At 40.9% G+C, this 23548-nt stretch overlaps 1 protein-coding gene across 4 annotated transcripts in view; it reads left to right on the forward strand.

The window, feature by feature from the left end:
- Positions 1-23548, forward strand: part of ARHGEF11 (Rho guanine nucleotide exchange factor 11) — a 153190-nt gene that overhangs the window by 74984 nt on the left and 54658 nt on the right. For all 4 annotated transcript variants that reach the window (XM_036754388.1, XM_036754387.1, XM_036754390.1 and 1 more), the window contains 7 exons: positions 5264-5355; positions 6268-6366; positions 10389-10438; positions 11447-11504; positions 12155-12333; positions 13219-13290; positions 18720-18839. In XM_036754388.1, the coding sequence (XP_036610283.1) occupies positions 5264-5355; positions 6268-6366; positions 10389-10438; positions 11447-11504; positions 12155-12333; positions 13219-13290; positions 18720-18839 (670 nt within the window). The remainder of the gene's footprint in view (positions 1-5263; positions 5356-6267; positions 6367-10388; positions 10439-11446; positions 11505-12154; positions 12334-13218; positions 13291-18719; positions 18840-23548) is intronic.

Consider the following 23548-nt stretch of genomic DNA (forward strand, 5'->3'; position numbering starts at 1 on the left):
GAGGCAGAATTTTCTGGACTTAACCGATAGGCTATGGAGGTGGTGAGAGGAGAGTCAAAGGTGATTCTGAAGTTTTAAGCTTAGGTGATTAGGAGAGAGTGCTTGGAAATAAGGAATTTGGAAAAGAGGCAGGTTTATGGGGGACTATGATGAGTTCCATTTTGAAAGTGTTCAGTGGTAGCATAATGGCAAGAATACTAGATTTAGATTTGGATGACCTAGATTTAAGTCCTGCAACTGCTACTTACTATCCATCAGACTTTTTGCAAGTTTTAGCTGTCTGGGCCTCAGTTTTTCTCATCTGTAAAATGGGGGACTTGGATTAGATGGTCTCTTGAGATCCTTCTCAGGAAATCATATGGTCCTGTGGGTTTGAAGTATCCAAAGAAACATCCAGGTAGAGATATCCTGCAAAGTAGTCAAACACAATAAATCCCCTTCTCCTACACTCATACTGAGGACCTTATATTACTGAGAAATAGAGACCATCCTCACTAAAATTTTTTTTCAGTTAATAAGCATTTGTGGGTTTTTTTCCCTCCCATTTCCCCTATCCCCACTAGGGAAAAAAGAAACGAAAAACAGAACCACTGTACCAAGTATGCATAGTCAGGCAAAACAAATTTCCACATCGACCATGTCCAAAAAATGTCTTCTGTATGTTGAATTCATTGCCTCTCTGCCAGAAGTTAGGTAGCCTTCTTCATCTCTGGCAGTCTGGAATCATGGTTGGTCATTGCATTGATCAGAGTTCTCATATCTTTTTTTTTTTTACACTGTGGTTATTTAATGAATTATCCACTTGGTTCTGCTTATTGTATTCCGCATCAGTTCATAAAGTCTCCCCTGGTTTCTCTGAAACCATCCCTTTTCTCATTTCTTATGGGGTTGGGGTTGTCTTCTCATATCTCTTCATTTTAATCCCACTTATTCTTTATAACTTTGTTACATTTTGGTGTGCCATCATTCTTTTCATTTACATTGTTGTAATCATTGTGTCTATTATTTTCTTGGCTCTACTTTATCAGTTCATATAGATCTTTCCAGTTTTCTCTATGTTCATCACACACATCTTTCTTATAGCACAGTAATATTCTATTTCTTCCATGTCCAGTACGGTAGCATAATTTATTTAGCACTCCTGAATTGATAGGTTTATAACTTTGTTTCTGGTTTTTAACTATCACAAAAAGTGCTGCTATAAATATTTTGGAGCATATGGAGGCTTTTTTCTTATCAATGCCTTCCTTGGGGTATAAGCTCAGTAATGAGTTCTGGTTCAAAAGGTATGGACATTTTAGTCACTTTATTTGCATAATTCCAAATTGATTTCCAAAATGGTTATACCATTTCACAGCTCTGTCAATAATGTATTGTTGTGTCTGTCTTTCCACAGTGCCTCCAACAGTGACTGTTGCCATATTTTGTCATTTTTGACTGTTTGTATCCAGTCAGTTACCAAGTTTTAAAAGTTCTTTTTCTGCAATATCCCTTGCATTCACCTCCTTTTCTCTATACTCACTCAGTTACCATCCTAGTTCAGGTCCTCTTCACTTCTAGTCTGTACTACTGCAATAGCTTTCCAGTTTGTCTACCTTTGAACTCTTTGTATTCTTATTAATGGTACAGTTATATTCCATTATTTTCATATGCCAAAATTTATTCATTTCTGAATAGACAAGTATCTATTTGGTTTGCCTACCATAAAAGTGCTGCTGTGACTATTTTATGTGTGTGTGTGTGTGTCACCTTTCTGACATTTACAATCTATAGGACTATGGACAAGTCTCTCAGCCTCAGTTTCTTCATCTGTAAAATGGATAATAGTAGTTGAAGTATCTACCTCAAAGATAATGGGATAATGTATGTAAAATGTTGCAAACCTTAAAGCAGTATACAAATATTAGCTGTTGCTGTCATGATTGTTATCATCATTATCCTCACTATCCACCACCACATGGTGATTCAAGGGCAGGCTTTGGGGCCAGAAATACTTAGGTTCAAGTACTACAGTTTGATACAGAATAACTATGGGCCCTGTGTAAGTTACTTAATATCTCAGCGACCTGGGCAACTCTCTATGATGATAAATTACAACAAAGTTGCACCTCTCTATGATGATAAATTACAACAAAGTTGCAGACCTACATTTGTGGAGATAGGCAAAAGCTGCAGCTCCTAGGTCACTCCTGTTCTATCTTGAAATGGGCAAGACATGGATGTCCAGCTGTACATGCATTGGGCTGGGAGTCCATAGACTTTTCTGCTTCCAGCTCTACCAAACAATGGATCTCGCTTTCCTGGTCTTTAAAATGAATATAATGATTTCTGCCCTACTTGCCTCATGCAGTGGTTGTAAGAATAGACGAGGGTAGGTACAACTGCACTAAAAAATGAATTACTTGGGTTTGTAGGTGAAGAATACATTGTTGAAAACTAGATTTGCTTTCAGAATGGTAGCAGTATCTACATTTCCAACTGCCTTATCTTTTTTATACTCACTCTTAGAGGCCTTAGGCTAGAAAAGGAACCTGGCTTCAGATTGGGGTTGAGCTCCTTAGTTAATAGGACCCAGCTGGGTGGTAGCTTTTGGTTTCTTTCAGCTGGCTCATATGGTTCCCTTGGTGAGCATTTTTCCAGCTTGCCAGAGGCTATCCTTAATCACTTCCAGCAAAAGGCTCATGGTGAGGGGAATGAACAAGTATTCCTCTTACTTGACTTGGTTTAGGTCTGGACTTTACAGGATGGGATGGCATCTCTATAACAGACCAGGATTATTCCCAGGATACCAATTTCCAGGGGCTCCTAATACTACTGTTACTCCCAGTGTACCTTAAAAAAGTATAAGTCAGATCATATGAAAAGATGCTTCAGTTACTTATAAAAAATTGTAATTAAAACAACATCAGGATTCCATCTCATATCTATGAGATTGGTAAAGATGACATAAAAGGAAAATACAATTGCTGGAAGGGCTGTGGAAGGACAGGCACATTAGTGGACTGTTCAGTGGAGCTGTCAGTGGTCCAGATCATTCTGGAAATCAATTGAAACTATGCCCCATAAGTCATTAAACTGTGTATTCCACATAGTTTAGTAGTATACAGTGGTACCACTACTAGGGATTTACCCCAAAGAAATCAAAGGCAGAGGGAAAGATCTCATATGTACAAACATATTTATAGTAGCACTCATGGCAAGGAACTGAAAACAGAACATGGTGCCCATTAATTGAGGAATGGCTAAACACATTATGGCATATGAATGTAATTGAATATTATTGCGTTATAAGAGATAATGAAAGGGACAGATTCAGAGAAACCTGAAGAAAACTTAGATGAACTGATGAAGAATGAAGTGAACATAACTAGAACAAGCCATACAAGTAGCTACAACAACTAAGAGGGAAATAACATTGAAAACCATGAGTGTTCTCTTCAGTGAAGCAATTAGTTACAACTCCAGAAAGTGTGCTGGAGTATGCTCTCCACTTCTTGGCCAAGACATGGTGAACTAGAGTTGTAGAACGATGAACGTATTCTAGTCAGGACCAATGACCAATTTAGAGATTTATTTTACTTGATTATATGTATATATTACAAGGAAGGGCAGATATTTTTTTTTGTCAGATGGGTTTTTTTTGGGGGGGGGTGTATTAATAGTGATATAAAGAAGAAAAAAAATCACAGGAGAGAACAGAAGTTCAAAAGTAGACACAGATAATGTTCATACAGATGTTAAATTTAATATATACTTTTTAAAAAACAAGCTGTACGTAATAGAAATGGTTTTCATGATTTCATAAGCTCCTTTTTCCTGTTCTTTTTGCATGAAAATGTGTTATTTGTCAAGTTTATATATGTTTTTTTCCTTAAATATGTATTTGGCCACTGGACAATTCCCAATGCGCTCCTTTGGGGTTATCATATGCCAGATCTGGCCACTGAAGAGCCCACTCAGCCTTAAAAGAGCAGAGACTAACCCTATCCTATGTATATCTCTTACTTTTGTTATGTCTTTACATCTTTACTGTCTTGTCTGGTTTACATCTTGTGTTCTCTCTCTCTCTCCCCCCTCTCTTCTTCCCTCTTGTCCTACCTTGACGCCTCCTGGGCTCTACGATATTTTCTTCCTTGGCACCCTTTGATCTCTTGTCTCTTAGACCAGCCAGTAAAAAGCAGTCTCAATTATCAAGGTAAGAGGGATGCTGGGAAGGTTGTGAGTAAGCAGCCTTTTAAGCGGCAATAGCAACGGGGGACTTAGTAACTCGCATTCCCTTTTCTTTGTCGTTCAGGAGTTTCAAGGGCCAGATACAGTGGGGATCTGTGTCAGTCCTGGGCCCCCTCTGACTATAGTCGCAATATCCAGGATCTGGCTCGTTGGCCTGGGAGGGCATGGATTTTATGGTTTCTAGTTCCTTCAATCCAGGGGCCCTAGGGCAATCTGAAAGAGTTGAGCTTATGCACCTCATTGCTTTTTTCCCCTCCTTCAGAAAAAAAAAAATGCAGAGTCCACCAGCAAATGTCCCCTTGCCTTCTGGGAGTTTCCCCTTTTAGATAGGTGGAGTTTGCAGGGATAAAAAGAAGGTAAAATGGGAAGGTTGTCTCTTCCAGTTGATGCTGTCCCCTGTCCACTGCATGTTCTCCTCTTTCTGATCCAGCATCATACTTGCCTACATTTTGGTTCTCCTTTCCCTTTGCAAACCATTCCATAAAACTAATGAGCTGTTTGTTTTTTCCCTGTCTTTCTCCCACGTTCATTCTCTCTGCTGCTTCGTTCTGTTCCATCAGCCCTATTACAGCCTGGTAAGACTCAACACAGTGTGTGAGCACCCATCTCTTTCTCTTTGTTGTCTTTTACTTCCTCCTGATGCTGGGAGGAACTGTGACTATTTTTAAACTCTTCTGGGTTTTAGAAATATTGTACAAGTCCCACTACCCTAGGACTCTGGAGAGGTGATGTTGTCACTGATACTGATGTAGCTGCTTTATTCCTTCTGGGTTGAGCAGGGTTTTGGGTGGTATGATCAGTCTCTCTTACTCTCTCTGGGTGGGCATCCCCTTAGGCATTGTCAAGTTGGATTTCCTCAGCTTATCTCTCCTTTCTCATATTCTCTCTCTCTCTCTCTCCCCCCCCCCCACTCCCCTCTTCCTCTCCCCTTCTCCTCTTTCTTCTGTACTTTCGCTCTCTGTACTCTCCTCTCCTCTCCTTTGTCCTTCCTTCCCCTCCCCTCCCCTCTCTTTCCTCCCTCTTCTTTCTCCAGGTTGAGTAACCTGTCTTCCCTGAGTGATTCGGCCCCTGAGCAAAAGACCCCTGACCACCACCGCCAATCTTCTGACTCCTGTGAGACCACAGGTAACCACACTGGATCATAAATGCAAACATATCCAGCTTACCTACATGTACATACACATGCATCCTTACCCCCAAATGTAGACCCACACATATCACAGCTCATATAACCAGTATTCATACCCTATACAGTAGTGTGTCAGTGAGTCACATTCTCTGTTACTTTTTTGATATGAAGGATGTATGTGTGTTTAAGGGGGAAAAACTATTTTCACTTATCTGGGGTTCATTGACTTCATCCGAAAACAACAGGCTAGGTGATTAATAAAGTCTTTTCCAGCTGTAAAGGATCTATAATATTTCACCTTTGCTGGGTCTGGCTTTATTCTTATGGTAGTGGTAGGGGAGGGCACAGAATAAGAGGCCAATGTCAATTTGAGTGACTTGAGTCAATTTTGGACAGACAGAAATGGAGAGCATCATTCAGTTGGTACAATGGAGCTCTTATCAAATCTTGCAGTCTATGAGAACTTCATTACTGGGGGTTACTGTTCTCTAATGCTAAACCCTGAGAGGGTTGCCCTAGTGTGCTCCCTCCAGCAACCCAATTTGTAATTTGCTTACAACAACAACTCTCATACAAACAGGCAGAGGAGAGGATACACAGTTTGAGTGCTTCTATAGATGAGAATAGCTTTTTATGTTGTATATAAGGAAATGGTGAGTACATATATAAGTCATTGATAGGGTCAGCATAGTTAGTTGCATATTTGGGCAGGATGGGCCTAGGGGAAGCTAGTCTAAATTAGTCTTTTTTCTGTCCTTTCTGGAGGACAGCCTACTGGAGCTTTCTCTTGGGCTGAACTTGCCTTCTTTGCTCTAGCCATCCAGTTCCTGGCCCCTTGCTCCTCCCCGGCTAATAGATGATTGGAGCCCCTGATTCCGTCCCTGCCCTTCTCTCTTTCCCCTCCCCAGGTCTCGTCCAGCGGTGTGTCATCATCCAGAAGGACCAGCATGGCTTTGGCTTCACAGTCAGTGGTGATCGCATTGTCCTGGTGCAGTCTGTCCGGCCTGGTGATTGTCCCATCCTCCCTGCCTGGAGGAGGAGGATTAATAATAATAATAATAATAATAGCACCTTGCATGCATTTGTCCTGCCCTTTGTTAAAGTGACTCTTCATAACATACCAGGGGAAGGGAGGGAGAGGCAAGCTGCCAAGATGCCATGAATGATTCTGACTTGTTTCCCAGTATGGGACCAACTCCATAGAGGAGACTGAGGAATACCCCATCCCCCCAATAATCCCAGACCACTGAGGCAGAATGTCCTACTGACTTATCTCTACTGGAAAATTGCAGAAAGGAAAGAATGGCCACTAGGTAGATGCACAGTGGGACCAAAAGAATACCACTGAAGGAAGAGGAGGAGGAATCAAAAGGCAGAGGCCTTCTTTTTGAACCCATCAGTACATATTGCTGTGCTAAGTATTGTAGAAAAAAGTTAGCCACATTTACTATCTTAATGGTAGTAGGACTTATAATATGAATTAGAAAGACTAATACAGAGGAATGTGCAGAGAGTATAATTAGAAACACACAGGGAAAAGTCCTCAAATAAGAGTAGTTCTGAGCTTCTTATTTGTAATAATATTGGACAGTGATTACCTCACAGGGCTTTTGCAGGGAAAGTGCTACAAAAATGAGGTTTATAAGTGAAGGACAAATAGGAGGAGAGCCTTTGGAAGCTCTTAATTTGGGGAAGTTTTAGTAGACAAAGATATCATCTTCCCCTGAAAAGTTTAGGAAGGCGTCCTGGAATGAATGAGATTTCAGAAATAGTCTAAGCCAGAAGGGAAACAGCTTGATGTACTAGGTAGCATGTGGGAAAGGCCAGACACAGGTAGGAGGTTACAGCCAGCAAATGAATTAAGCAAAAATGTCTATGAAAGTGCTTGGAAAAGCTGAAAAGGAGGGATGTTGTTATTCAGTGGGACAAGTCTAGGGTCAGCTGAGGTGAGAAGCTCCATGGTGGTGGTAGGAAGGGCTCTGAGAAGAGAAAAGCTGACTGAGGAGTGGTGAAGTGGGATGGAGAGGTCTTGGGCTGGGATAGGGACTGGGGCAACTTTGAACTTTTGAGGCTATTGTCAGTATTGTGAATTACCCAGTCTCTAACTTAGTCCTTCCCCTCTTTTTTCACCCACAGCAAAAGATGGGAGGTGGAAAATAATTTTCCCCAGTCAGTTTCAGATAAAGTTTTGGGATGGAGTGTTGGTGAAAGACAATGAAAAAATTTCTTATTTGTGAAGTGTGTGAATTGGCTGAGGATGTCAGTTATCTGGATCTATACTATAAGTGGCAGATTTATTTTCAGAAATAAAGGAATTGGAGCTACAAAGATTGTGCTTTTCCCCAAGGCTTTGGTAGCAGTAACTTCAAGGGCAGTGGTGCTGACTAGCAGTCACTATTGCTGGGATATTTAATATAGAGAATAGGGAAATACTTCAAAAGATGCCATCTCAGCAGCCCTCAGTCTTTCTCTGCACCAGTCCACAGACACTTAAAAAATGGTGGCAGACCCAGAAAGGGCAGGGCAAGAATCTGGTGTTAGTTTATAGTAGTGTCAGTTTTTAGAAGATGTTTCCCCTTGCTTCAAGAGTGAATGTTCTGTGAGGGGACTAAGTTTTAATATGATCATAGATTTGAAGTGGCCAAAAAACGAGGAACTCAGCTTAGAGGTTCCTTCTTTTTCTTAGTGTATGTATGTTTAGTGGATTTCTCTGCCAACTTCCTATTTATTATTAAATAAAACACCAAATGGTATGAAGTTATTGTATTCCTTCTTCAAGCAGGATAACTTATTCCTATTCCTGTATTGGAAGTGATGTCATATGGTGCAGGAATTTGATTTGTTCTTTTTGGCAACAAAGGGCAAAAATAGGAGTGATGGGTGTAGGCAGAAAGGCCAGATGGAAGGTGAAACTCTCTAAAAATGAAAATGATATCAGCCTAGAATGGCTGTCCCTGGAGGGAATGGGCCCCTTTTCACTAGAAGTCTCCAGGCAGAGAGATGACCACTTATCAGGGACACTAGAAGGCATTCTGGTTTAGATAGGGGTTGAATCGGATGACCATGTAGTTGACTCCTCTGAAATTCTGTGATTATAGTCTAGGCTAGGTCAAGAAGGATCTCTCTCTCTTTTTTTTTTTGGATACTTTTATAGAAAAACATTCTTACTTATCTCATATTCACAGAGTGCTTTTTTAAAAAAAATTCAAATTGCTGTCCACCTTCATTCTTTTTATTGGAATGTCAGATTCAGTCACTCTGGTTCTTTACTCAGCGGAGATCAATCAGTTAATCAGTAGGCATTTATCAAGGGCCTGTTAGGTGCTGGGCCCTGTGTGAGGCCCTGGGCATGCAAAGATAAAAGTGCTTCTGCCCTCCTGGGGTTGACAGTCTAGGAGAGAGACAACATGCCTCTTGGCACTAGCTGTGTTTCCTGGGCAAGTCATTTAATGTTTCCTGATCTATAAAATGAAGGAGTTGAACTAGATGGCCTCTGAGGCTCCTTCCAGCTATAAAAGATATAGGCACTAAAAGCTGGGGGAAGCTGAAGCTGAGCCATGAAGGAAGCCAGGGATTCGAGGAGACAGTGTGTTCAGGCGTGAGTGGAATGGAGATCAAAGGAAAGTAGGTGAGAGTCATGTGTAAGGACCAACAAGAAGACCAGGCGGATTAAACCATAATATATGTAAAGGGGAATAAGTGTAATAAGGCTTGAAAGATAGGATAGGACCACCATTGTGAGACACTTTAAATGGCAAACATCAGATTGTATGTTTTCTACCACAGGCAATAAGAGCTTTCCACAACTAGCCCTAGATTACTTTTCCAGCCTAGCCAGGTGCCAAGTTGTGTGCGTGGAGAGGAGGTAATAGATGTATAACATGTCTTAGAGGTAGAAACAACAAGTTTTGGGAGTAGAGTGGACTTGGGAGATAAAGGAGATGAGGAGTCCATCATGACACTGAGGGTTGCAAGCATGGGTGACTGGAAGGATAAACATAAAAAAAATTTGAAAGAGGAGTGGTTTGGGGAGAAAAGATGTTGAATTCTGTTTTGGACATGTTAAGTTGAGGTGCTCATGGGACATCCAGTTTGAAATGTCCACTAAGTGGACAACAAGTCACACTCTTAATATTTTATTACTTTAGAGTTAGAAGCATCATGGTATAATGATGGAGCACTGTTTTTTAGAATTGGAAGGACACTCAAAATCATGGGACTTTTCCATCTGGCTTGTAGCTGAAGCCTTCTCTATGTGGTATTTCTCCTATTAGAATGCGAGCTTGTTGAGAGCACAGACTGTGTTTTTTATTTGTATCACTAGTGCTTTGCACCTAATAAAATCTTTACTCGTTCATTTGTTCAGAAGGACCTAGGTATCAGTCCTAGCTCTGACAATTATTGGCTTTGTCTCTCTGGACAAATCAAGTAATCTTTCTGAGCCTTAGTTTCTTTATTTAGAAAATGGGGATCCTAACTGGACTGCCCATCTCAGAACAGGATTGCTTGGGAAAGCACTTTTTAAACCTTAAGCATTCTATGAATGAGAGTTATTAGTCATCTTTAATACAATCAGTTTTTAATTCTTCACTCTGGGGGAAAGGGTCAAGAAGAATGCTTTATTAAGAAGTAATTTTTTGTTGAACAGAAGGCTGCCACATGCCCATTCCTACCTGCATTCACTCTTCCCCAGTGCCTGGGCCCAACTACCTGTGTGCTGCCTTTCGTTCCCGCTACCCCCTCCTCATCACCTTAATCTTATTGTCCAGGCTGAGCAGGAGAAATGAGAAGGGAGGAAGTTTCAGATAATTCAGTCGCTGTAATGAAAATTGTACTTCTTACCAGCGATGCAGTGGAGGTATTGGACAGTGGAATAGCAGGGCTTAACCCTGGCCCCTGAGGCACCCAGCTAAGACACGTCAAATGAGATAAAACTTAGGCAAAGAGAAGACACAGATGGGCAAGTCTGTGGTGGGCTGATTTAGAAGTTTGTGGGAGAAATTGGTTATACCATGTCTTTTCATTACAGGAGGTGCAGCCATGAAAGCTGGTGTAAAGGAGGGTGACCGGATCATCAAAGTGAGTCAGCTCCCATACAAGTAGCAAGAGGGACAAGGCAGCTTTTCTTTATGCTTTCCATTTGTCTCATCCACTTCTGAGTGGAGAATAGGGAATGTTTGGGTAGGAAAGAAGTAGAGGTGATATGTATATCATGAAGGAGGGGACTATAATCAAGATACCTGTTTTCCATTCCTAGTTCCCCTATGAATCCATAAAACTGCTTCAGGGGGATTGGTAAATCAAGGTCAGTGTTCTCCTTCCTCTTTCACTCATCCCTTTTAGGAGTCAGGAGACATGTTCTAGGCCTGGCTCTGCTGTTAAAATGAATGAACTGGGTAATTTGCACAGAGTCTCTAACTTTCTTTGGGCTTCAGTCTCTTCATCTGTAAAATGAAAGGTTTAGATCAGAAGTGTCAAATCATGCTGTTGGACCTAATTAAAGTGTAGTTGGGAGATGCAAAATAAATGCAACACAACACAGATAATGTTAATTAGTGGTTTTCTAAGTCAGTATGCAGCTCGTAGGGATCCGTTTCTATTTGAGTTGGTACTGATTTAGGTCAGTACAAAGGCCATTCCAGCTCTGGCATTCTGTCATTCATCAAGCTCCTCTTATGCTGTTTTCTCCATAAGAAAGTCTTGGAATCATTGAGGAAACTCTAGAGTCGGAAGAGTCTTCATTCTGCAAGTGCTGCTGGGACTAGGTCAGTCAGTGACATATATTAAGCACCTCTCCCTCCCTTCACTGTACAGCACTCAGAACTAGTGTTGTGAAAGTTTATTTAAAATATAAGCGCTTACAGCCTTATTGGAGAGACCAAACACAGTCAGCTGTAGACTGCACAAAGCAAATGTAATAAAAGGAGAGAGACAGAGATAGATAGGGACAAATCGACAATGCAAGCTGGAGTAAAGGAGTGATTGGTCTTGGGCAGAGTTTATTTGGAGGTAATAGGGAGCTTTAAGCCTATAATAAGATCACCTGGGGTTGTCTCTAACCCTGATACTCTTTTCTAACTTCAACAGGTAAATGGCACCATGGTGACCAACAGTTCACACTTGGAAGTAGTGAAGCTCATCAAATGTGAGTTGGAGGGAGAGGGAATGGACTAGTATGGGCTGAGTTAGGGAAGAGGGTGGGGTGGAGTGGGGAGAGAGAGAACCTCGCCAAAAAGGTCTTAAGTCTTGGTGTGGAGTAATCAACTTAGGCTGCTGCAGTTTCCAATTATCATTTCACTATTTTACACTATCAGGCTCTTCAGATAACTTTATCATTATTCATATGATGCTTTTGAGCTCCAATAAAGGCACAAAATTAAGTCCCTGCCCCCAGGACTGTTTATAGTTTAGTCTTCTCTTTCTTTCTGTCCTAGAGAGAGATAGTCTTGGGAAGCCACTCGGCAAGCACAGTAGCTGAGTCAGTGCAAGTGGCCTTCGGGCATCAACCTAGCAAAGACTAAACAAAAGCCGCAAATCGTTAAAGGAGGAAAGAAGAGGATTGACTAGCTAAGATTAGATACATGTTGGTAGGGTACAAAGAAAGGGAAGAAAGATGTATGTTTGATTGAAGAGACAGAGATGGAAAGGGAGAGAATAGGATTGGAATGGTAAGGAGAAGGTATAGAAACAACCATGAGTTAAAAGCAGTTCATCTGCTGAGCCACAGGTTAAAAGGAAGGGGGTAACAACCCACCATTCTACTTCTTGATGATTTTCTTTCTTTTTCTTCTCTAGCTGGGGCTTATGTAGCATTGACTCTTTTGGGCTCTTCTTCTTCATCTGCTGGGGTGTCTGGGCTCCAGCAGGACCCAGGTTCACTAGGACCCTCCCGAGTAGTCCCAGTTGTTCCTCCACCTCCACCACCTCCCCCTCCACCACTTCCACAGCGCATCACAGGGCCCAAGCCCCTACAGGTAACTGCTCTATTTGCTCTCCTCAGGCTCAGTTCTTTTGTTGTTTCTTCTTCATAATGTTGGGGAGCAGGTAGAATTGAAAGGATTTTGCTTAAGTTATAGTTATGTAGAGGGAAGCTGAGGAGATAGAGCTGCAAAAATACAAACCAAAAGGGGGCAGTTTCTACATACCTTACTTTCCTCCTTCTTGTTTACTGTTCAGCTATTCTTGTTTAATCCCTCAACAACATTTATTGAATTCCTCCATGTTCAGAGCCCTATACTTGGGAATTCTCATTCTAAGGTGAAGAGGAGGGAAATCTAGATGAGACAGGATTCATGACACACAGAAAGCAGAGAAGTAGAACAACAGAGACATGGAAATGATTGGAGATGAACAGCAATCAGATTCTGTACCTAAGGTTTAAAGAGATATGCAATAGAGCTGTGGACTAAGAGAAGAGGTCCTAATCAAATGAAGTATGTTGGAGGAGGAAAAGTAAGGTTTGGGAAGGAGAAAGACAAGATGGGTAGGAATTCTGCATTGGAGAAAAAAGCTTTGGTGAAGAGGTTCACAAAGGAGACATAAAGAGGGAAAAAGATGTGATTAAAGCAGAATTGGACCCGGGGGGTTCAGGAGGACAGGGCAGGAGTGGGGAGAATGGAAGGCAATTTCACAAGGGTAGATGGAATAGAGGCACTAAACTTTAAAGAACTGTGGGAATTGAAAATAAAATAACATTTTATATCTAATAAATCCCAACAGAGGGGTCAGGGTTGTAGAACATATTTATGATGCAGAATCTGCCTATCTTGACCGTTACTCTTGGGATTAATGGATAAGAGGGACCCAGGTTTCTAAAGTGAGTCTCTTAAGCCTTACCACTAGTATTTCTTTATTCCTAGGACCCTGAAGTGCAGAAGCATGCCACCCAGATCCTACGAAATATGCTGAGGCAGGAGGAGAAGGAATTACAGGTACTGTCTACCTAGGCCATAGTCTTCACCTGTTATGCTCTCCCTTTCCTTCCTCCCCTCTGATAATGGCCTGAGTACCAATTAAGCAACCAAAAGTATCCCTCTTCAGAAGAATGTAAGCAAGGTTTGTGAGAGGAAATAACTTGAATTGAGCAATCCCTGTTTTGAGAGGCTCATACATAGAATTGCAGTCACAATAGAATCATAGAGGCATCCTGGTATAGTGCAGGGTTTCTTAATCTGTGGTCCTAAGGTGTAGATAGATTTCAGGGGGTCCATGAACTTCCATAAAGGAAAAAAATTACATCTTTATTTTTACTAACTTCTAATTGAAATTTAGTATTTGCTTCAACTATGAATTTAAGAAAAACATTAGGAAAAGGGGTTCATAGACTTCACCAGATTTCCAAAGGGATCTATGACACAAGAAAGGTAAAGAGCTCCTACAGATTAAAAAGAGCCCTGGTCTTGGGGTTAGGCAAAACCGCAGTTTAAATCCAATACCTAATAATTTTGTAACCATGGGCAAATCACTAACCTCTGAGCCTCGGTTTCCTCATCTGTCAAATGAGAACAAAATAGTATCTACTATCGAACGAGATAATGTATGTAAAGGGTTTTGTAAACCTTAAAGCTCTACCTAAATATCTGCTGTTGTTTTTATAAATGTTAGATTAACAAGAACCTCAAGGGTAGTAATGGAAAAGTATGAAGGAAAGTGGTCTTATCAAAGCCAGACTGTAAACTGCACTACAAAGCATTAATCACTGAAACAGTTTGACATTGGTTAAAAATTGGTAAAAAAATTTAAAAAACAAAATAAAAAAATGGAACAGATTAGGTACACAAAATACAAAAGGAAACAAGCACAATAGCATAATGTTTGATAAATCCCAGGACTACAGTTACTGGGGGAAGGACCTCTTATTTGATAAAACCTTCTGAAAAACTATATAGCAGTCTGGTAGAAATTGGATTTAGATCCGCACCTTACACCATAAACCAAGATAAGCTCCAAATGGATACATACCTAGATATAAAAAAAAAATCACACCTTAAACAAATGAGAGGGAGAACATACTTTTTGGATTTATGAATAGGAATAGATTTCATGACTGAACAAATGATAAGGAGGAGTACACAAAATAAAACAGACAAGTTTAATTATACAAAATTTCAACATTTTAGAAGAGAAATAGGCAACTAGGGGAAAATCTTTACAATGGGTTTCTCTGATGAGAGTCTTCTATCTAAGGAACTAATTCAAATTTATAAGAAAAAGACCCACTCTCTAGTAGATAAATGGTAAAAGAATTTGAACAGGCAGTTTTCAAAGGAAGAAATCTAAATTGTTAACCATATGAAAAAATGTTCCACATAATAATTAGTACAAATTAAAACAATTTATTTTGGGAGGGAGGGGGGCAATTGAGCTTAAGTAACTCATCCCGGGTCACACATTTAGTAAGTGTCCAAGACTGGATTTGAACTCAGGTCTTCCTGATTCCAGGACTGGTCCTCTATCCACTGTACCACCCAGCTGCCCCCAAATTAAAGCAATTCTGAGGTCCCATCTTATTCTCAGTAGACTGTCAAAAATGACAAATATTAGAAAGACTATGAGAAAACAGGCACATTTGTATGCTGTTGGTGGAGCTGTGAATTGGTTCAGCTATTCTGTAAAACAATTTGGAACTATGCTCAGAAACCCATCAATCTGTGCATATCTGTTGACCTAGCTATTAGCCCTACAATGAAAAAAGAATCAAAGAAATGAAAAAAGATCAAAGAAAGAGGGAAAGGATATATATGTACAGAAATATTTAGAGCAGCTCTTTTAAATAGCATCCAAAAATTGGAAAGTAAGGAGCTGCCCTATTGGGGAATAGTTAAATTATATCAATTACCCTCAACCCGGTTTAACCTGTGTTCCAAGACAGTTTCACTGGGGTGTGGTCTCTGTGCATGCAATGGCTTCTTGGAGCCACAGATGAGAGGTGGGTGATAGATGTACACCAAGAGTAGATGAGTAGCCCTGAAAAGGGCTCAGCAAACGCTCACACCAGAAGTGCTTGTCCTCCATGAGTACCTTTACACCAACAGGACTCAAACCCATTGGTGAGTTTGGGAGATGTCTGCCCCAAGCATATGAAGACTTCTCTCAGTGGAGAAAAATCTGTTCCAATAGCCATGAAGGTGGCTAAAGCTGGCACTGTGGGGCTCTTAGAGCTTGGTCAGATATCTAAGATGCCAAGGTCATCCACTGCATCCTGGGCCATCACCAGTCATGCTGACTTTTGCCTTGCCACTAGACTTCAATGACTGGAAGACAAAGTGAGGTTGACAATTTTGTGCAATTCTGCCTCACTTAAATCCAATTTCCATGCAAGTCAAGTCATCACCCCATGATGTCACTGGTCCTCTTCGAAAACAAAGGACAAACAAATAAATTTTGGTATATGAATGCAATGGGATATTACTGTACCATAAAGAATGATAAAATGTCATTTTCAGAGGAAATTGGAAAGACTTCTTTGAATTGATGCAGAGTGAAATGAGCAGTTAAAAGAACAATTTATATGATGACAGCAACATTGTAGAGAAAATCAACTCTGAAAGACTTTGAAACTCTGGTCAATAAAATGATAAACAATGCATCCGAAAGACTGGAAATGAAGCATACTGCTCATCTCTCGCTAGAGAGGTGATAAACTTAAAATGCAGAAAGAGACATATATCTCAGATGTGAACAAAGTGAATTCTACATGTTTGTAATGAGGTCTTTCTTTTTTGTCCATTCATGCTCGTTTACTTTTCTTCTTACCTTACATCAATTACTTAATACGTACTGTGTTCTGAAACACAAGTTTCAATAAAATCAAGGATTGGAGTAGCTGATGTCTAAAATCTTACTGAGTGTTAATACTGTTTAAGTCTGTAAACAACCTATTAACAGGCATAAATTAACTTAGAGTGCAAATCCTATTAGAAGGAAGAATTGTTTGACAGCAGACTTGCAAGGTTCAGCTGATGACCCACTCACATTTAATAGTATTCTACGATTCCAAAAGAAGATACGTAGACCCTTAAAGTTTGTTTTAATAGGATTTTAGTGACGGTGACTAGAAGAGTGAGCACTAATGGGTCATCCCATCTGGCAGTGCCAAGGAATGTGAAGCCCAGACTGAGGACAAAAGTACCACCACACAGGATGTAAGGGAATAGGCAGAAGTAGGTGGCACAGCCTTGCACTGCTTGCTGAGAGGGGTGGGTGTCTTGAGACTGTCAGCTTCTTAAGAACAGGCACTTTATCTTTGGAATAATGGCTATAAAGCAGAAATACTGTAAACTTTTAAGTGCTTATATAGATGATGGGATGGGGACTGGATCTCTGATTGCATTAATGTGGCATAGTTCCAAATAAGGGCTCTCCCTCCACCAGTGTAGCTTGGTATTTTCTAGCCTTAGAGCATTGCGTGAGAACCCTAAGAAGATCAGTGACTCATCTAGGATCACACAGCCTGTATGTGCCTGAGGTAGGTTTTGAATGCAAGTTTTCCAAGGTGAAGGCATCTCTGTTTCTTGGACCTTGAGGCCTTTCACGTTCATAGGAGCTTTGCTATGTGAGTCTCCTTCCCTTGTGCCTTGCATATCATAGGCACTTAATGTTGGTTCAACTTCATAGGACATGTGAGGTTCACCCACTCCCCAACCTTTCTGGTAAGAGAAAATGTGAAGTATCAACACTGGATCAGTTCACTGCATGTTCACTTTGCAGTAGAACTGTGAGCTGCCATCCCTGCCCTCAAAGAACACAGCCTCTGCTGGAGAGACGACACATAGGAGAACTATTTCAGTCATAGCACAGGGCAGCAAAGTGCCAAGGTGAATGGTCCTAATCCTGAATGCCCAGGAGCCTAGAGGAGCATGTACTCCTGAGGCTTTCTGAAGGAGACTGGCTAGGCTAAGCAGTTGAGAATGGGATTTGGAGATACCCCTGCAAAGTATGCACATCTCTCTCTCCCCACTCCTGTGAGCCAAATCCTTTTTTTTCCTTTTACATTTTAGCAGTTTGCCTTTTATGGATGATATGAGAAGTGTGAGCATACAGATCATAAAGGATGATGTTCAGAATTACAGGATGTTATCTCAAGGAGAAATGAATACAAATAATCCTTTAGGACAGTGTGTGCACAAATAAAACACTCGTGCAATAAGTGGAAAATGACAAAGGGTCCAAGTATGTAGAGCTTACCCAAACCAACCACCAAAACTAAGACAACATTTCTACTCCTTTTTGTATAAGTCTCAATCCTTCCTTGGAGTTGGGAAACTAACCACTTAATGAGAGGAAGTAAAGTAGAAGTAAAGACAATTTTAGAAACTTAGGCCTTAATACCACTTAGTCCCTGGCATCTCAAAGTAATGTAATTACTGAGAGATCATCTCATTCTAGTTCATGGTGTGCCATATTGCTTCAACAAGAACAAATGAGTAAAAAGTAAATAAATAAAACAGTGCCAAACTAAATCACAATGAGTGATGTTAACTTATGAAATCATTGATGAATAATCTAGCAAAATTATATATCTCATCCAAAATATCTACAATCCCAAATGCTTTTTTAAAAGGCTATTTTCTTTTTTTTTAAATTAATTTTAGTTTTCAACATTCACTTCCATAAGCTTTTGAGTTTTAAATTTTCTCTGCCTCCCTCACCACCCCTCCCCAAGATGGCATGCAATTCGATAAAGGCTCTACATACACATTCCCATTAAAAATATTTTCATATCAGTCATGTGGTAAAGAAGAATTAGAATGAATGGAGGAAACCATGAGAAAGACAAAACAACAACCAAAAAAAGAAAGAGAGCAAAGAGTATTCTTCTGTCTGCATTCAGACCCCACAGTTCTCTGGATGTGGATGGCATTTTCCATCATGAGTCTTTTGGATTTGTCTTAGATCCTTGCATTGCTGAGAAGAGCAGAGGCTATCAAAAGCAGTCATTGCACAGAGTGGCTGTTGCTGTGTACAGTGTTGTCTTGTTTCTGCTCATTTCACTCAGCATCAGTTCATATAAGTCCAGGTTTTTCTGAAGTCTGCAGGCTCATCATTTCTTACAGCACAGTTGTATTCCATTACATTCATGTACCACAGCTTGTTCAGCCATCCCCCAATTGTCGGGCATCCTCTCAGTTTCCAATTCTTGGCCACCACAAAAAGAGCTGCTACAAGTATTTTTGTACATGTGGGTCAAAAGGCCATTTTCTAGTTACTGATTTCTTCTCCTAATAGTGAGAGGATCATCATTTGCTAGTAGGGAGATCGTTCTTTGTGACCTTTCCGTGACTAATGGTACTTCCTAAGATGGTTTCTGCATTTTTCATCACGTTCTCCTATTTTCTTTTCTCCTCTCCCCATTACCCAGCATTTCCAAGAGGTGTACAGTCGTAACCCTGCCAGCCTGCTGGAGGAACAGATTGAGGGAGCCCGGAGGCGAGTCACCCAGCTACAACGCAAAATCCAGCAGGAGACTGGTGGCTCAGTGGTAATAAGTTCCTTCTTTCTGTCATTTAGCAACAATTTGTCAATGCCTGTAGAACAGCACTGTGGGAAAATGGGAGGGTAACTAAGACAAAGGCCTCATGGGGTTTATAAGCTAGCGGGAGCAGTGTGCTACATACACAGATATTCAGGGTGACCTAGTAATGAAGCAGTAATACAGAATAGATTATAATAAACACATACTCCAATATGCCATCAGCATGAGTACTTTCTTCATTGTTAAATATTGAAATTCATTCACATCTTTTCTTCCTCTACGAGTCTTGTCCATGTCTTTCCATAAAGACCTTCGTTGTAATCTTGTAATATTTCGTAGATACCAGTTTATTACTCAGGTTTGTTCTTTGTACATGATCTGCTCATTTGAGGTGCTAAATAAATTCTGGTTGACTGATTAATTGATAATTTGTATGATTGATGATTTGTTAACTACTTTTTACAATAAGTCCTCATTAGTAATGTGCTGCAACTCACCGTGAGTTTTGCCACTGCCCTCTAGGTCAACTACAATTGTGATTTTCATAGGCAATGCCATTCTTTTTCAGTCTTTTTCCTGAATCTTCATTTATGTCATGTCCACTAACTGGATTTTCTTGAAAGCTCTGTTGTGGGCCCTCTTTTCTTTTCTTTCCATGCTTTCTCACTTGGTAGTCTCGTCAGCTCCCATGGGTTTAATTATATCTGTGTAGATGATAATCAGGTCCAGACCTTATCTCTCTCCTAAGCTCCAGTCCTTCACCACCAAATTTTATCTATAGGCTCAAATTTAGCATTCTTTCCTTGGCATTGCTTTCCAATCTTCTTATATTCTACTCACTTCTTCATATTCTGCAGTACAACCATGCTTGCTGTGCTCCCATCCCCCATGTTTGGAATGCTCTCCCTCATAACTTCAAATCGTCAGAGTCCTAAAGACTCATTTCAAGTGCTTCCTCCTCCTGGAGGCCTTTCCTGGTGATTCTTTCCCGTCATCCACCCCCCGCCACCCCGATCCCCCTTCTACTAGTGTTGTCCCCTCTAAAGTTACCTCTGTGTAGTCTCTATTTATGTTGTATGTATGTTTTGGTTTATGTGTTTTCCTCTCCCATTAAAAATCTAAGCTAAGATCAGATATTTTTTTCCTGTTCTTTGTATTCTCAACACTTAGCACATATTAAGTGTTTAATAAATCTTTGTTGATTCATTATTTGGTCACTGGGAGAATGTTGGTGTTAAAAAAGATGAATCTTTACAACAGAGAGAAGCTTGAGATAATTGAAAGCCTCATAGAGTAATCCAAGCTAATCTCTTCCTTCTGTTCAATAGCAGGCCTACTCATTGTTCATTTGCAGTGCTCATTAACTCAAATAGCTCACCTTTAGAGCGCTCACAGTTAAACTGATGTTTGTAGGTCTAAGAATCATACGGTTTTTAAACTCTCCACTCCCTTCTCCACCTCTTTACCACAATCACCCTTGGAGGAGGCTCTCTGGAGACCACACAAAACTGAGGGCCACTTTGTATGTTAATCTTCATGTATTACTGTAATGAAAGAAGTCATCTACTGGTCAAATTTCAGGTAATGAGGCTCTCTTTACCTGCCTAGCTAGGCTAATCATGGGACAGTATACATAGTCTTTTGCTAGGATAGTACTGATAGTACTTGAAGCTTTTCCAGGGTGTCACATCCTTCTGAAGCTTGTTCTGTGTTGCCCTTCAAGAACCCAGGGTCACAATCATCCCATGATAAAACATGGCAGAATGTGTTTTTTAGAGGTTCAGAACGTGATAGAGGGCAATGAGTCAGTAAGCACTTATTAAATAGCTCCCATGTGCCAGGTACTGTGCTAGCACCGGGGAAACAAAGAAAGGCAAAAAACACTTCCGTCTAATGGAGGAGACAACATGCAAACAGCTGTGCACAAACAAGAGAGAGAGTGTGTGTGTGTGTGTGTGTGTGTGTGTGATAAATTAGAGGTAAATCAACAGAGGGAAGGTAACAAGATTAAGAGGAATCGGGAAAGGCTTCCTAGAGAAAGTGGGATTTTAGCTGGGAGTTAAGGAAGAAAGGCAGGAGAAGGAAATAAAGAGGGAGAGAATTCCAGGCACAGATGGAATATTTCATGTGAAGAACAGTAAGGAAGACCATGTCACTAAATTACAGAGTTTGTGGAGAGAAGTAGCTTGGAAGAGCCAGTCTTAGAAATGATAGGGAGCTGTTGGAGTTCATTGAATTAAGAGCGGATGGAGAGGTCAGACCTGCTCTTTAAGATCAGTGTGACAGCTGAGTGGAGGATGGCTCTCCTGGGTGCTCATGCCTCATCAGTACCTTCCCCTCTGACTGGAGTAAGCTATGGACTCCAAAATCTCCATTGAAGGTGATAGCCCACGCCAGCTATCTCTTCATTCCCCACCAGGCTATATATTCTTTTCAGTTTCTTTGAACTTTTCTATCATACCCTTGCTGGTACATTTTTCTCCCTCTCTCTCTCCCTCACTACTTTTCAACTTCCACCCCCCTTTAGACTGTAAGCTTCTCAAGGTCAGGAGCTTTTTCGTATTTGTATCCCCAACACATAGTACAGTACCTGGCACATAGTAATTGCTTAAAAACTGGGTTTTTTTGACTGACTGGAGTGGAGAGAGACTTGAAGGATACAGATCAGCCTGAAGGCTGTTGCAGTAGTAGTACAAGTGCGCAGTGCTGACAGTCTGCAGGGGGTGCTGTCAGAGGATAGAAGGGGGCATAGTCAAGTGATGTTGCAAAGGTAATATTGACAGAACTTGGCGACTTAGACTGGATACGAGTGTTGAGAGAAAGTGAGGAGTTGAGGATGACACCCAGGTTGCAAGCCTTGGTGCCTGGGAGGATGGTCGTGTTCTGTACATTAATAGAGAGTTTCAGAAGAGAGGAGAGTTTGGGGAGGAAGAATGAATTCAGTTTTGGACATGTTGAGTCTCTATGGGACATGTCGAACTAGGCAGTTAGGGATTCAAGTCTAGAGGATAGGAAAGAGTTTAGGGTTGAATAATTAGAAGCATCACCATAAAGATGACAGTTAATTCCGTGGGACCTCATAAGATCACCAAGTGAAATAGTAGAGAAGGAGAAAGGAGGAAAGGCCTCGACAGAGCCTTGGGGGACACCTACTAACAGTTATCAGGCATGACATGAACAAAGTCCAGTGAAGGAGACTGAGAGGGATCCTTCCATATCTTGCTCTCTATTGACTTTCAAGATTAGGATTGAATCCATACCAAAATGAAGCATAAGAATGTGTGTTTTGGGGCAGCTAGGTGGCGCAGTGAGTAGAGCACCAGCCCTGGAGTCAGGAGGACCTGAGTTCAAATGCGGCCTCAGATACTTGACACGTGTACTAACTGTGTGACCTTGGGCAAGTCACTTAACCCCAATTGCCCTACCAAAAAACAAACAAAAAATCATCAAAAGAATGTGTGTTTTGTAAAGGCTTAGAACATTAATAGAAGTATGAAGTACCATATGACATTGGAGAAAGAAAAGAGTATTTGTATCTGAGGGAATCATGGAAAGTTTCGCATGGAGAAGGTGGCATTTGAGATCAGTTCATTAACCACTTACCACATGTTTTTAGTCACTAAGTCTAAAATAGCCAGCAAGCAGCTAGTTAAGAAACAACATGTATCCAAACAAATAAATAGAAAATATATACACTGTAGATAGGACACACAGAATTTTAAAAGGCTGAGGTGGACGTGAAAATAGCATAGTGTGGTAGAAAGATTAGTGACTCAACCCAACTCTTGTATTTACTGTCTTGGGCAGGTTTCTTTACCTCTCTGAGCCTCCTCTTCTAAAGAAGGCAGTTGGACTACCTAGTACCTAAGACCTCTTCCAGTCCCATACTAATTCTTATGGAATAGTTAGGATCCCCTGTGGTGATACATTCCAATGCTGAGTAGAAATTACTTTTGGATTATGTGCTTTCAAAAAGAGATAATCTGTACTACAGTACCCTACCATTAATGTGGAGTAATAATTGCAATTACTGCTAAATAACTGTAATTATCAGAGTGTGTTGAGGGAAAAGGATGAGTCAGGAATTGTGCTGACAGGCTTAATTATCCGTAGAGTCACTTCAGGAAGGCTTTTCCTGGAGATGGTCTGGAAAGGGTAAATGTTCAACTCCTACTTATTAATGGGACCAGTGGAATCATTGAGGCAGTGACCCTTACCTTCCCCCAGCTGATGGACAGTACCAGCCTTCATTCTTTTCTTTTGGACCTGGGCTCTAAATTTCACGTAGCGTTATCTTTCCCCATCTTTCTTCTGAACTTCCTTATTTTTGTCAGGAACATCAACAAACTTCCAGTTACCCTGGCTCCAAAACCTTCGGAGACTTCCTTTACTCCTCACTCTCCCTCACCACACACACTGTCTCATCTTGTCAGTTCCACCTCTACAGCCTTAGTCACATCTGTCCCTTCTCTTCACTCACACAGTCACTTTCATTGATAGGTCCTTATCTTTCACTTCGACTACTGCAATAGCCTTCTAATTGGCCTCCTTACCTTAAGTCTCTCCCCTTTCCAATCCCGTCTTCCATCAGGCTGCCAGAGTGATATTCCTAAATCACAGGACTGACTGAATCACATAAAAGCTCAGTCAATCTCAGGGCTTCCCAGCTGACCTGTAGAATCAACAACCCTTCATAGCTTGACCCCACCCTGGCC

This window comes from Trichosurus vulpecula, chromosome 4 (assembly GCF_011100635.1).
Source record: "Trichosurus vulpecula isolate mTriVul1 chromosome 4, mTriVul1.pri, whole genome shotgun sequence".
Lineage (NCBI taxonomy): Eukaryota > Metazoa > Chordata > Mammalia > Diprotodontia > Phalangeridae > Trichosurus > Trichosurus vulpecula.